Source organism: Microcebus murinus, chromosome 18 (assembly GCF_040939455.1).
Source record: "Microcebus murinus isolate Inina chromosome 18, M.murinus_Inina_mat1.0, whole genome shotgun sequence".
NCBI lineage: Eukaryota > Metazoa > Chordata > Mammalia > Primates > Cheirogaleidae > Microcebus > Microcebus murinus.
In genome coordinates, this window is record NC_134121.1 from 19,759,708 (window position 1) to 19,775,733 (window position 16,026).

The window sequence follows — 16,026 nt, forward strand, 5'->3', positions numbered from 1 at the left end:
ATAGAAATGGGTGGCAACATTTACTTTGGTACAGATTTTTGTTGCCTTTAAATGGTTATGGATCTCTACCACTGAAATAATTGGTATTGAGCATAGGTATTAGGTTATTAAGTATGAACTGTCCAATTTCCTTAAGGACTAAGTTTGACAGTTGTTATTTCTGGCGTTTATTGTGAAGGTACATCCTTAGTCTTTCAAACACAGTTTGGCTTATGATTATCTTTGAAAATTTAGAGCAATTTTGTAAAACCATGGACAACTCAAAAATTCATGTTATTTTCAAATATGTGTTCTGTTGTGGAACCAGTGCAGCACAGGCAGCTTGAAATATCAACAAAGTGTTTGGGGAAGGATGTGGCTAATGAACACACAAAGTACATTGATGGTTTAAGTTCCATTCTGGTGATTTTAATCTTGAAAATGAGCCATGTGGGCAACCTTGAGACCAAGGTGCATAGTGATGAGCTGAAAGCTGCGGTGGAAGTGAATTCATCTCAACCTGAGCATGAATTAGCAGCAAGGGTTGCCATTACTATTCCAACAATATTGAACCATTTGAAATATATCAGCATGGTAAAGCTGGATAGATGGGTACCGCCTGAATTAAACTTTGAGTGTGAGAAGAGACATCATCTTGAAGCTTGTCTTTCTTTGCTGTCACCACATAAAGGCAAACCATGTCTACTCCTTATTGTTACATGTGATGAAAAATGGATTCTTTTTGACCATTGCAAGCATTTGACACAATAGTTGGATAAAGATGCAGTGCTGAAATAGTCCAAAACCAAATATTCATCCAAAAAGAACTAATGATGTTTGTTTGGTAGTCCAGCGTTTGTGTTATCCACTACAACTTTGTGAAACCTGGTCGTTGATTATAGTGGATGTCTACTAATTGAAAGAAATGATAAGCAGCTAAGATTGGTCAACAATGACAAGCCAATCCTCTTGCAAGACAATACCTGATCACATGTCACACAAACAGTGCTGCTCATACTACAGCAGGTGGACTTGGAAACACTCTGTCATCCACTGTATTCACTAGACCTTGTACCAACTGACTGCCACCTTTTCCAGGTGGGACCACTTCTTGCAAGGAAAAACATTCAAGTCTCTTTTTTTTTTTTGAGACAGAGTCTTGCTTTGTTGCCCAGGCTAGAGTGAGTGCCATGGAATCAGCCTAGCTCACAGTAACCTCAAACTCCTGGGCTCAAGCAATCCTGCTGCCTCAGCCTACTGAGTAGATGGTACTACAGGCATGCGCCACCATGCCCGGCTAATTTTTTCTCTCTATATAAGTTGGCCAATTAATTTCTTTCTATTTTTATAGTAGAGACGGGGTCTCACACTTGTTCAGGCTGGTCTTGAACTCCTGACCTTGAGTGCACCTCAGCCTCCCAGAGTGCTAGGATTAGAGGCGTGAGCCACGCCCCAACAAGCTGTGGAAATGCGTTTTGTGATTTTATCGCCACTTGCCCTCCAGGCTTCTTAGCTGTTGACATAAGCTACCATTAAGGAGGTAAAACTGTGTCTATAATGTAGGCACATTCTTTGATGTGTAGTGGTTATTTGAGATATAGTAAACTTTTGATTGGAAATCAGACATTTCTTATTTAATGACCCGATAGGAATGTTAGGAATGTGAGTACCAGAGGCAAACTGCTTCTGTTTGAATTCTGAGCTCCTGCCTGGACTCAAATCTTAGCTCTCCCACTGTTTTTTAAGTTAATTAGTTTTTTGTATCTGTTTTTTCATGTAAATGGAGACAGTAGTTGCTACTTGCTTAAAAAGTTAATTCAAATACCCAACACTTAAGTAATCAGTGCTCACTTTAATTCATTGGCAATTCTATAGTTGAATGCTGTGTTAAGTTTTATTTTTTAACAGCACTTAACCTATAGTGAGCAAAAAGAAAAAGATACTTTTCATAACCTGGAAACATTTCTTTTGTGTCAAGAGGAGGGGGAAGGGGGCTGGGGAGGGATATATGTTCTGGTCAATATTAGGCTGTCTTCCTCAAAGTGAGGGGTAGGTAGAATGTGTAACAGTGTATAGAATTTGTAGATTTAAACAATCTGTGATTTTTAATTTTATTTCATTTTATTTTTTCAGGTTGAGACTGAACTAAAGTTAATCTGTTGCGACATTCTGGATGTACTGGACAAACACCTCATTCCAGCAGCTAACACTGGCGAGTCCAAGGTTTTCTATTATAAAATGTAGGTTCTATACTAGAAGGGAAAATGTAAGATTAAAAGTTGGCCTTCTTAGAATCATGGCTTTTTGTATGTAGGTCTTAAGCTTTTATTTAAGAATAATTTAATGTTGGAAGGATAGTTAATGTTGGAAGGATAAAAACATGGGAGGAGTGATTCTCAGAACTTACAAATTTCTTCGTAGTCGTCACTTGCAAATCAACTGCTCATGAAGAATTAATATTACTGCATTTAAGATGGTCAGACTGTTACAAAAATGTATTTTTGCCTTTGTTTTGCGTATTTATATTTTGCTTTTGTGGTTCTGTCCTGTTGTTCCCCCCCCCCCCCCAACAGCCATACATTTCACTGTATAGTCTAAACATCCTAACATTTTATATAGGCTATTTTATGATTATTAAACTGTTTAATACTGTGGAACTGCTTACTTTTCTTATTCTAGTGTATCAAGTGATTTTGATAGACTGTAATTTTTTGTTGATTTTTGAGACCTCTTTAGTTAATTTCTGGGATTTTGCTTATATTTGGCAGTATGAAATCACTAAGGAAAAAATTAGACAAGCCAATCATTCCTGAAAGAGATTTTTTTTATGTTATTGATGTACATCTGTTACTTGTTACATATATTTTTGTCACATTTTATTTTATATAGTATAGAAAAGTTTTAACATTTTCCTTTAAAAATCATTGTTCTTGGTATTTAAAAAATTTTTAATTTTGGTTTTGTTTTGTTTTAGGAAAGGGGACTACCACAGGTATCTGGCAGAATTTGCCACAGGAAATGACAGGAAGGAGGCTGCAGAGAACAGCCTAGTGGCTTATAAAGCTGCTAGTGATATTGCAATGACAGAACTTCCACCAACGCATCCCATTCGCTTAGGTCTTGCTCTCAATTTTTCCGTATTCTACTATGAAATTCTTAATTCCCCTGACCGTGCCTGCAGGTAAGTCATAGAGGAGAACAAAAGCTCTTAGTGTGAAAGGGGAAAAGGTTACAAAGGAGGATTGTTACTTGCTTTTCTGTCTTGTTTTTTGGGGCTGTTTTTGTAGGCTTTGTCATTCAATAATTCTTTTGGCTTGTACTGAAACTGCTTTGGATAGTATTAAGGCAGATCTTTCTCAACCACCAGCATAGTAGTTAAGATAATTATGTTGATGGGGGAAATTTTTGTCATTGGTAGATTGAAAAGCATCTAACTTTTATAATGAGTAGAGGAAGGAAATGAGAGTAATTATAATAGAATTATCTTAATTTTTGTATATTAGCTTTTAGTCTTTGTGGGCATATTTTTAGTAGTTATGCTCCTAGGGAATGTATTTTCTACTTTACTGTATAAGCAATTTTCAGTCCTTATTGATATATATGAAACTACCCTCCCATTTATACCTCAGCTTGCTCTCAGTTTTTGATAAATTTAAGGAATATGTTTATGTACATAACTTTTTCTTTTGAAAAATTGTGGTTAAATATACATAACATGAAATTTATCTTTGTAACAATTCTTAAGTGTACAGTTCAGTAGCATTAAGTACATCCACAGTGTTTTATAATCACCACAATTTGTTTCAAAACTACTTCATTACCTCACCCAAAACTGTAGCCATTGCCTGTAATCCTGGCACTCTGGGAGGCCGAGGTGGGAGGATTGCTCAAGGTCAGGAGTTTGAAACCAGCCTGAGCAAGAGCAATATCCCGTCTCCACTAAAAATAGAAAGAAATTAATTGGCCAACTAAAAATATATATAGAAAAAGTTAGCCAGGCATGGTGGTGCATGCCTGTAGTCCTACTCCTGTAGTCCCAGGGGGCTGAGGCAGAAGGCTTGCTTGAGCCAAGGAGTTTGAGGTTGCTGTGAGCTGGGCTGATGCCATAGCACTCTAGCCCAGGCAATGAAGTAAAACACTGTCTCAAAAAACTAAAACAAAACAAAACTAGTCATAAAGCAAAAACTCCCTATTTTGAATTCTCCCCACCCTGTGGTAAACCTATATTTTACTTTCTACCTCTATGAATTTGCCTAGGTACCTCATACAAATGGAATCATATATTTGTCCTTTTGTATCTTGGTTATTTCAGTTAGTATAATGTTTTCATTATACTAATGAACAGGTTAATCTGTGTTAAACTATGTATTAGAAGTTCGGTCTTTTTTATGACTGAATAATCATTTTATGGGCCAAGGGTGGTGGCTCACGCCTGTAATCCTAGCACTCTAGGAGGCTGAGACGGGCAGATGGCTCAAGGTCAGGAGTTTGAAACCAGCCTGAGGAAGAGTGAAACCCTGTCTCTACTATAAATAGAAAGAAATTAGCTGGGCAGTCCGGGCATGGTAGCTCACGCCTGTAATCCTAGCACTCTGGGATTCCAAGGCGGGAGGATTTCTCGAAGTCAGGAGTTCAAGACCAGCCTGAGCAAGAGCGAGACCCCATCTCTACTATAAAAATAGAAATAAATTAATTGGCCAACATATATATATATTAGCCAGGCATGGTGACGCATGCCTGTAGTCCTAGCTGTTCGGGTGGCTGAGGCAGCAGGATTGCTTGAGCCCAGGAGTTTGAGGTTTCTGTGAGCTAGGCTGACGCCACGGCACACACTCTAGCCTGGGCAACAAAGCAAGACTCTGTCTCAAGAAAAAGAAAGAAATTAGCTGGACAATTAAAATATAAATAAATATATATATATACACACATCTATATACATGTATATATATAAATCAAATTAGCTGGGCATGGTGGCATATGCCTGTAGCCCTAGCAACTCAGGAGGCTGAGGCAGGAGGACTGCTTGAGCCTAGGATAGGAGTTTGAGGTTGCTGTGAGCCAGGGTGACACCACAGCACTCTAGCCTGGGCAACAGAGCGAGACACTGTCAAAAATAAATAAATAATCTATTTTATGTATATACCACATTTTTTACTTTATTCATCTTTTGATAAACAGTTGGGTTTGTTTCCTTTCCACCTTTTGCCTATTATCAGTAATGCTCCTGTGGACATTGGAGTACTAAGTATTTGTTTGAATCCTTGTTTTCAGTTCCCTCTAGGAGTGGAATTGATTAGACGTGGTAATTCTGTGTTTAACTATTTCAAGAAAGAAGCCAAACAGTTTCCTACAGAGGTTGTACTGTTCGCAGTAGCAATGCATGAGGATTTTATTTTCTCCAAGTCCTTGCCAGTACCTGTTAATCATTTTTTTGATCATAGCCATCTTTATGGATGTGAAGTAACATCTCATTGTGGTTTTGGTTTGCATTTTCCTAATGAATGACTAATGATGTCGAACATCTTTTCATTTGTTTGTTTTTGAGACAGTGTCTCACTCTGTTGCCTGGGCTAGAATGCCATGGCGTCAGCCTAGCTCACAGCAATCTCAAAACTCTTGGGCTCAAGCAATCCTCCTGCCTCATTCTCCCGAGTAGCTGGGACTACAGGCATGCACCACCATGCCTGACTAATTTTTTTCTGTATATTTTTAGTTGGGCGATTAATTTTTTTCTATTTTTAGTAGAGACGGGATCTTGCTCTCGCTCAGGCTGGTTTCGAACTCCTGACCTCAAGTGATCTTCCTGCTTCGGCCTCCGAGAGTGCTAGGATTACAGGTGTGAGCTACCGCGCCGGCCTGTTGGCCGTTTGTATGTCTTCAGTGGAGAGGAATATTTAAGTCCTTTTGCCCACATTTATTTTTCTTTTTGAGATGGGAGTCTCCATTGCCTAGGTGGCCTACAGTGGTGCAATCACAGCTCACTGCAGCCTCACACTCCTGGGCTCAAGCTATCCTTCTGCCTCAGCCTCCTAAGTAGCTGGGACTACAGGTGTGTACCAGGATGCCCAGCTAATTTTTCTATTTTTAGTAAAGATGAGGTATTGCTCTTGCTCAGGCTGGTCTCAAACTTCTAAACTCAAGCAGTTGTCCCACCTCAGCCTCCTAGAGGGTAAGGATTACAGGCATGAGCCACCACACCCACCCAGGAAAATATGGTTTTTTTTTGTTTGTTTGTTTTGTTTTGTTTTGTTTTTTTTGAGACAGAATCTCACTTTGTTGCCCAGGCTAGAGTGAGTGCTGTGGCGTCAGCCTAGCTCACAGCAACCTCAAACTCCTGGGCTCAAGCAATCCTACTGCCTCAGCATCCCAAGTGGCTGGGACTATAGGCATGCGCCACCATGCCCGGCTAATTTTTTCTGTATATATTATTAGTTGGCTAATTAATTTCTTTCTATTTATAGTAGAGATAGGGTCTCGCTCTTGGTCAGGCTGGTTTTGAACTCCTGATCTCAAGCAATTTGCCCACCTCGGCCTCCCAGAGTGCTAGGATTACAGGCATGAGCTACTGCACCTGGCCTATGTTTGTTTTTAATTAAAGCATATTAAAGACTCTGGAAGGATGATTAACTAGTTGCAACTAAGGTATTCTTTAGTATGTGGGAATCAGATACTTGATAAAAAGGAGAACTTTTCTTGTTTTGGATTTTCTTTGAGACAGGGTCCCACTCTGTTGCTTTGACTAGAGTGTAGTGTATCATCATAATTCACTACAACCTCAAACTCCTGAGCTCAAGTGTTCCTTCTCCCTCAGGCTTCCAAGTAGCTGAGACTATAGGCACCCACGACCATGCACATCTAATTTTTGTATTTTTTGTAGAGAATGGAGTCTTGCTCTTGCTCAGTCTGGTCTTGAATTCCTGCCCTCAATTGATCCTACTGCTGTGGCCTCCCAAAATACTAGGATTATAGGCGTGATACACACCTTTTCTGATTGATGATTGATGTAAGGTGGATTCATTTTAATGCAAACCAGTATTAGTTCATCTAAAAGCACTCTAAGTGGCCAGTTGAGTTTGTCCAAACTGAGATGTTAACTGAAGAAGCTATGGCTATTTAGCTAATGGTAGTGGTTGCATCTTTCATTGTTGTTTGCTGCTCTACCTGTCCCACATACAGCTCCACCTTTAAGTCACCTCTGTGCCTTTGTTTCATACCTTTGCTTAAAACCTGAAGTGTGTTCATTGTGCTCTTTTCCTTTCTGTTAAAAAGTCCTTTCACATTTGACTTCTCTTTTAATTGCTCCTTCTCTTGGGTCCCTGAAGTACTTTCTGTGGGACAGCTTTTTAAGTTTACTGGTTCATTGTGGAGTCAGATTATTTCTTTCGTTTTTACACCAATGTACAGCATCATTTGTTGTACACAGTATACAGTACTCAGTAGATTCGAATTTTTAAAAATTGCAGTAAATGGCTTATATGATTATATTTCTATGGGTTATATATTACCGTTTCTTTTCTCCTCTACCTCTATTAACATTAAACATTAAATTTTGTTGAGTTAAACACTATTCAGTAGTTGGGCTCAGTGGTTTATACCATTAGTCCCAGCTACTGAGGAGGCAAACGTGGGAGGATTGCTTGAACACGGTTTATGTCTAGCCTGGGCAGCAGCAAGTGAACTATTGACTAAAATTTGAAAATACCTTTATTATGCATATATTTTGGTAGTGGTTTAGTATGGAATTTGGTCTACATATTCTAACCTTTCAGAAATAGGCTTGTAGCAAGCATAGTATAAAGTAGTACTCCAGTTATTTTTACTTACCAGTTACACTTGCTTTTTCTTTATATTGTTGGCACCATTACACACTGGAGTAACTGAAGAAAAGATTGATGTCTAACTTATTTGTAATTTGTATGTGTTAATTTTTAGTAATACATTTCTTTAAATATTTTTAGGTTGGCAAAAGCAGCTTTTGATGATGCAATTGCAGAACTGGATACGCTGAGTGAAGAAAGCTATAAGGACTCTACACTTATCATGCAGTTGTTACGTGATAATCTGACACTATGGACTTCAGACATGCAGGGTGATGGTAAGCAAACTCTGACGTTAAACATGTCTTTCTACTCTTTTTAGAAATTCTTTGGTGTTTCTTTACATCCAGGTATGATTTAGACTCACAACCTATCCTATGAACTATCAAATTGTAACTACTGCCAGTACAGGAAATGTTATCAAAGTATAGTGCTTCATTTTGGTCTGTAAGATGATAAAAGACCTATTTCAGAAAGAGGATTTTATGTTAACTTTACCTTTAATTCATAATGTTTTTAAAACTTAGTTTACCTCTTCACAATATTCTGAAGGTTGGGGACAAGAAAAGTAGAGAGCAAGCAGTTTATCTTCTTCACATTCAGTTTTCAAGGGCTGCGATTATAATTGTATTTAAAATCAGATGGTATCAGTTATTTATGGACTGTCTTCTCTGAGTGGAAATCTTTTATCTGAAAAGGAACTAATTTCTCTCTTAGATTGTGTAGGGAAATCGAGTGTTCTGCCTTTGAGTTCTTATTTAAGAGGTCTGGTGCAGTCTCTTAATTTTAAGAGGTTTTTAGTTGGAAACACTTTACCTAGAGTATTTTGCAGAACTTAATTGCGATTTTGGGTGTGTGTTAATTTTTATTTTAAATGTGGAAGCCTGTATTTGTCACATCTGTTCATTTTATTTTATTTTATTATTATTTTTTTTTTCTTTATTGAGTAGTATTCCATTGTAACATCTGTTCATTTTAAAGGACATTTGACTCTCAAAGAATTACTTTTATCCAGGGACATTTGACTCTCAAAGAATTACTTTTATCCAGGGTAGCTCATTCAAGGAGGGTGGGGAAGAGGACAAATTAGTGTGATATGACTGTTACAGTTTCACAGTTGGTGGTGGTACAGGGAGATAGGAAGTAAAATTTGTTGTCACTTTTAAGCTGCAGTTCCTTTAAGACTGTTACCCAGACTGAAGCATATGTTGCATTATTTGACTGGAGCTGTAGTCTCTGTTGGTCAAAGCAATATGGTCTACTGTCTTTGGAAATGTTAAACTTTTTAAAGGTGTCTGAAAGTGGGTATTAGGTCATGTATGTTTCTTTCCTCTGGAAGGATTGAGTCACATTTGTGATTTATTTTGAGTTATGATACAAAAGTGAGAATTAGGTGTTTCAGCTATTAAAGCTCGCTATGCTCATGAGATATTTAGGTATTTGATTAGATCGGGGCTGACATGAGATATGTGATCTATTCACACTCTTTTTCAGCAAAGCCAGATAGAGCCACAGAGTACTTTTCAACACAGCACTTGAGGCAACCACTACCAGCCTTCATACTAAAAACTAATTCATCTCTAAAGGAATGACTTGAGAAGATCATCCTGGGTGATAATAATGAGGCCCCCATCTCTTCTAAAAACAGTGGGAGTGGGGCGCATCTGGCTTTAATGCTCTTTTTCCCCACTCTAGACATTTGATGCTAGCTCTTACAATAAGTAAGTTGTCAGATTACAGTATTTAAAAACAAAGTTTAGGCCAGGCGCGGTGGCTCATGCCTGTAATCCTAGCTCTCTGGGAGGCGGAGGTGGGCGGATTGTTTGAGTTCAGGAGTTCGAAACCAACCTGAGCAAGAGCAAGACCCTGTCTCTACTATAAATAGAAAGAAATTAATTGGCCAACTAATATATATAGAAAAAATTAGCCGGGCATGGTGGCACATGCCTGTAGTCCCAGCTACTTGGGAGGCTGAGGCAGAAGGATTGCTTGAGCCCAGGAGTTTGAGGTTGCTGTGAGCTAGGCTGATGCCAGGGCACTCACTCTAGCCTGGGCAACAAAGTGAGTGAGACTCTGTCTCAGAAAAAACCCAGAGTTTATACTTTATAGTGGTACTCTCTAGCTCATTAAGCACTGATTATCAAGAGTAATTGAAGTAGACTATTTGTCATTCCGTATGCAGAACTAAAGATGATACTCTTATTTTTGGTTATTAAGTGTGGTTTTATGAAATGGATCATCTTAAAATAGGATAACATGTTTTTCAAACTATTTACATTTTTATAGATTCTTCATACAAAGATATTTTTTTTCTTTTTTTTTAAAAAACATTTTAGCATAGATTTCTTTTTAATCCTGAAATGGTTTTGTAATTGGGAGAAATCCAGTTGCTTTAATTCCTTATTCAGTCTGTAAATCAAGCAGTTAATTAAATTTGGTTAAAGCAGACTAATTTTCATTTAAGTATTTATTAAATGAAATATTCTTAGTTATAAAATAATACTTGCAATTGCAAAACAATAGTTTAACAATGCAAAATTCAGGTAGTCTATTGACATTCTAGTGAAACTAACAAACTACCTTAATATACAAATTGTTACGGGTTCTAGGAAATTGTTCACCTGTTTTGCCAAAAGTGTAATGTTACATCTCCCGCCCCCGCAAGACTCTCACTCTGTTGCCTGGGCCAGAGTGCTGTAGCATCAGCCTAGCTCACAGCAACATCAAACTCCTGGGCTCAAGTAATCCTATTGCCTCAGCCTCCGAAGTTGCTGGGACTACAAGCATGCACCACCATGCCCGGCTAATTTTTTAAATATATTTTTAGTTGTCCAGCTAATTTCTTTCTATTTTTTTTTTAGTAGAGATGGGGATCTCACTCTTGCTTAGGCTGGTCTTGAACTCCTGAGCTCAAATGATCCTCCCGCCTTGCCTCAGCCTCTCAGAGTGCTATGATTACGGGCATGAGCAACCACGCCCGGCCATGTTACATGTTTTATTAAATTGGTTTTGTGACTTAGATTCAATGCTAAATACAGGAGAATTACTGTCATGGAACTGACAGTTCTCCAGAATGTTACTTGCATTTAGTTTAAGGATTAAATTTGGATAATTTTTTTCAATTTTACTGGCTATGAAGAGTGTCATAAAAACATTTGAATTGCAGATTTCTAAAGGAAGAAATATATTTGGTTCACAAGCTTTTACTTTTTTATGTCTTTCAACTGCAGAATATGTTAATGTCTGTCCAAGAGTGTGGGAACATAATTTTTTAAAGGGATAACTGCTTTTTCTCATGAAGTTATTTAAATCCTTTTTCTCTAACCTATGATAAAAGGATTGTTTCACATGCAAGTCCATAGAGAAGAAATATGTGTTCTCTCTGCTCATTCCTGTCCTTTCAATATCTAGAAACAATGGGCAGACAAACAGATATCCAAGGAAACAGTTTTTTCCTCCTCTGTATACCTTTCAAGAGGATATTACATCCTCTTAAGAGTAAAGGAAGGATTGGACAGATTGTTTCTTAGAGCAAAGTTTATACAAAGTAAAAAAAAGCCAAATCTGACTCCACTATATCATTGATGTTTTCCTTTGTCCTGCTCTCTTAGTTTTTCTTGTAATGTTGCTTTCATATGATTGTTCTCCCTCCCTTTTTCCTTGCAATATAGATTCCTAAAGGAAAATCCAACTCTTTCCTAAAAACTCTACTTTGTAAGTCATTATCATGGCACAGTGAATTCTGCTTTTAGTTTTGGTTCTTCACTAATCATGCCTGCATATTATCATCCTGTCGCTTATAAAACTGCCTGTATTACATTTCAGGGTGCTAAACCTTTTAAGTCATTTATGGCTTGCTATTCATGCCCACTTCTGGTTGGGTGTGACATAGGACAATGATATTTTTATGCCAAAGTTACTTGGAACTTTTGGCAAATCTAATGGTTGCCTATGAGTGAATTAAGAGTGTGTTCTGGTGTTATTTGTTAACTCTGTTTTGGCAGTGTATTGCTGCTAAAAATGAGTGAATGTTCCTATCATGTTTCCTAAGTTTCAGTGTTATTGTTCTTTGGGGAACAATTGGGTGTCCATAAAGTCTTTGCTCAGTAAATGATTTTCTTTGTTCTTTGCATGTCTTTTTCTATATTATGAGTAAAAAATCTTTATTATTATTATTTTTTTGACTAGTCATGTGCAGTAGTGAGAAGGAGGGAAAGTAGAACAAGGAATTCAATCTGTAACTGTGAACAATCAAGTGAGATAACTCCCTACCTTTGAACCAGCCTCTTTAGGTATTTTAAGTAACTTTTTTAGAGTCACATTAGTGTCAAACATCTTTATCAAAGAAGAGATTTTCAGGTGACTAAAACAATCTTTACTAAACCCATAATGCTATGGTGTGGCATTTATTGTTTATCATTTTGAGGTCTTTTTAGACTGGTTAAAATGGTTAACCAGACTGGTTAAAGTGTAAATGCTTTATCTTTATAGTCAGCTAGTCTTAGTGTTATTTGTCCATCCTAACAAAATAACTTAAATGGATCCATCGCCTGAACATTTATTATTATGATTGTTGGGTTAATTGGGTTAATTTTAATTTATTTTGATTCAAATTAGTTAACTATGTAGTGGTTTGTTTATTTTTTAATTTCTATTTTTTGAGACAGTCTTACTTTGTTGCCCAGGCTAGAGTGAGTGCCGTGGCATCAGGGGCTTCAAGGGATCCCTGGGCTTCAAGGGATCCTTCTGCCTCAGCCTCCCAAGTAGCTGGGACTACAGGCATGCGCCACTATGCCCAGCTTATTTTTTCTATATATATTTGTTGGCCAATTAATTTCTTTCTATTTATAGTAGAGACAGGGTCTCGGTCTTGCTCAGGCTGGTTTCGAACTCCTGAGCTCAAGCAATCTGCCTGCCTCGGCCTCCCAGAGTGCTAGGATTACAGGCGTGAGCCACCACGCCCAGCCTGTAGTGGTTTGTTTAAAGTACAAAAAATGTAACTATCTGTTATATCGGGTTTTTTTTTAGCAAAAGCCTGCATGCTTCTTTATTTGGCTGACTTGTTTTTAATGCTTTTAATAGGTAGATGACCCTCCAGCGAAATAGCCTGGCTTTCTGTTGCATGTTATAGTGCAGTTGAAACTCCCCAGGCTAATCGTCATGTTCAAAGGAAAAAGAAAAATAGCATGAGAGAACTGGTCCAAATGCCCTTCTTTAATAACCTCAGTGGTCTGGTTTACTTTGAACATAATGTTTCACTTTCAAGTAAGAAATCTGATATACTTTGCTATATCTGGTCAAGAAAACAATAGGTAAAATGTTTATTTACAACAGTAGAACACCCCCTACCAAAACACTGGAGAACTCCTTCGGAGCATTTTACTGCTCAGTTCACTGTATTGAAGCATTTCTGACAAAGAGCTTGTGGGTAAATTAAATTTTGCAAAAAGTTGCAAAATATTCTTGATTCTCGAAGAGGTGAGGTTATTGAGAAAGAGTGTTTTGACCAAAAATGTACGTGAAAGCTTGAAAATCATTTTAGTAATATGGTGACTTTGGCTGTCTACTTTAAGAGTTTATGTAGCATAAAAACATTGACTTTTACTGTGTATTAGTTTTTTCATTCTGATTATTGACCAGTACTTTCAGGGCCATGATCCAGCAGTCTTTCTTGGTTTAGGCATCTCAGGTGTCAGGAATGGTCTTTTGCCTGTCTTTTGTTTAATACCAATTGTAGCAAATATTAGGAGTCTTTTATGCTTGGAGTGACACCTTTGTTTATGGCTACTGTAGCCTAATATATAGTGAGTATGAAATAATTAACTATCACTCTTTTTTACAGGTGAAGAGCAGAATAAAGAAGTGCTGCAGGATGTGGAAGATGAAAATCAGTGAGACATAAAAGCCAACAAGAGAAACCATCTCTGACCACCCCACTCCTCCCCTCCCTACCCCATGGAAATTCCCCATTGTCACTGAGAACCACCAAATCTGACTTTTACATTTGGTCTCAGAATTTAGGTTCCTGCCCTGTTGGTTTTTTTTTTTTTTTTTTTAACAGTTTTCAAAAGTTCTTAAAGGCAAGAGTGAATTTCTGTGGATTTTACTGGTCCCAGCTATTAGGTTCTTTAAGACACTAACAGGACTGCATAGAGGCTTTTTCAGCATTTCTGTATTGTCTGCGTGCTGGATGTGGCAAGATCACTATTAGAAATGGAAATTACATTTGAAAGCCATTAGACTTCTAGGTGATGCAAGCATCTAAGAGAGAGGTTGATCACACTGTAGAGGCATACATGGTATCATTTTTCCTTTTTCTAATTGTTTAAACCGAATTTTATACCAATGTTTAAAATTAATTGGGTGTTAGCTTGAGGTGGTTAAAGGTTGTTTGGGGAGTTTGTTGTAATGGTTTTGCTGTAAAAAGTGTTTCAAACTTTGCTGAAATGTTGCTGAAAAGCATGGTGCTGGTAACAGTTCAACAATCCGTGGCTGCTCATTCTTGCCTACTTTTACTCTCCCTCTGAAGCAGGTTAGCATTGAAGGTGGTATGGAAAAGCCTGCATGCGTGTTCAATTCTTTGTTTCTTCTCCTTCCCTCTCCCCCTGCCCACCCTGCCCCCCACTCCTTCCCTCCTTCGCTCGCTCAACCTCTTTTGTTCAGTATGTGTAACTTGAAGCTAATTTGTACTACTGGATATCTGACTGGAGCCACAGATACAGAATCTGTATTGTTCTTACTGAAACACAGCATGGAATTAACATTAAACTTAAATAAAACAAACCTAAATTAAAAATGCCAAATATTATTGCGCCTCCATCCTTTATACTTCTAAAATAAAATCTCTAGTCCAAACACATTGACAGTATTATGTTTGCCTGAATGTGAAAACACCCCTTGCCCTTTCTTACATAAATCATTTGTCTGTTTCCCAGAGATGATGTATATTTTGGAAAAAAAATTGCCTGTAACCTGGTTGTGAAGAACACTAATCTCAGTAAATTGATTACCTGTCCTGTCTTCCAAACCAGATAGCAACACGGTATTTATTTTAATCATTAAAGTACAATATGCGTATTTAATACAAAGTGTAATTATGGATCATTTTCTAGCATGGAATTTTGGGTCGTACAATCAAATAAGGCTGCATGTATCAGAATAATTCATCTTAATCTGAGGTAAAACTATGTGACAGGAGCAGAGAAGAATTAAATCCATTCTCAGTAATATATGTGCACACTGTGAAACAATAGTGTAACAGTCCCCTTTCTCAGAAACACAGTTTCTTTTAGAGATAGTTAATACATCAGTGTATATAGATATTCAGTTGATGTCTTACTGATATTTTCATGTCAAACATTTAGATCTATCTCATACTGAGTGCCTAACATTGGTGTACACTTGACTCTGGTAAAACTAGTGTGCTACTTTTGGGTGTTGTTCAGCTTTGCTATTATAAAAGGTGCTGCAGTAAATACTCTAGAAGCAGTTTGTGCTTAAATATTTGTATGCATATCTGTAAGATACATTTCTAAGTTTCCTGTGTCAAAAAACATACATTTTTTTCAATTGGTAAATGTGTCCTTACCACACTTGACTCTTCTAAAATGAGGTATTGCTACTACTAGTATACCCTAAGAGAGCTTAACCCTCTTAGTACCAGAGATTTAGGAAATTAACAGATTAATGGCATCCTAGTAGTTATTAGTCTAAGTGCACACTAGCAGTTAGTATAAATAATGGTATTTTGCTTATCCATCATCCGGTTGGAGACACTTGTATATAAATCACTCTACTATCCATTTGGAGCAACTTCCAAGAGGTTTTCAGGTTGATTTGTTCTGATTCCAGCATAAAGTGGCCAGATACCTGCTGCATCTAAGGCCAAAATTGAAGAAATATAAAAAAAACTATCATAGGTTTTTAAAGAAACCACTCACGGGATGCAGGGTTTTGCTTGCTGCCACCACACTGAACATTAATGAGTGAATGTTCAAATAAAAACAGTTAATATCTTTTCAAAATATTCTGGCTTATGGAAGTGATTCTATTTTTATTATGAGGCAGTACCAAACTTTACTATCTTGTCAAGTTCATTCATCACATAGTTTTGCTTTGCGAAAGGGTTCCTTTAGTTGGCTGTGTCGACTTCATTGTGTGTAATCAGCAAATTGAAGATGCTGTGCATTTTCAAGAGGTGTGGCAATTTGGTAAGGAGAAAAAGAACTTG

At 37.5% G+C, this 16,026-nt stretch overlaps 1 protein-coding gene across 1 annotated transcript in view; it reads left to right on the forward strand.

The window, feature by feature from the left end:
- The window catches only part of YWHAE (tyrosine 3-monooxygenase/tryptophan 5-monooxygenase activation protein epsilon), a 51,226-nt gene extending 36,627 nt beyond the window's left edge, over positions 1-14,599 (forward strand). The window contains exons 3-6 of the mRNA XM_012740635.3: positions 2,113-2,219; positions 2,954-3,160; positions 7,938-8,074; positions 13,639-14,599. Of these exons, the coding sequence (XP_012596089.1) occupies positions 2,113-2,219; positions 2,954-3,160; positions 7,938-8,074; positions 13,639-13,691 (504 nt within the window). The 3' untranslated portion in view covers positions 13,692-14,599. The remainder of the gene's footprint in view (positions 1-2,112; positions 2,220-2,953; positions 3,161-7,937; positions 8,075-13,638) is intronic.
- The last annotated feature ends 1,427 nt before the right edge of the window (positions 14,600-16,026 follow it).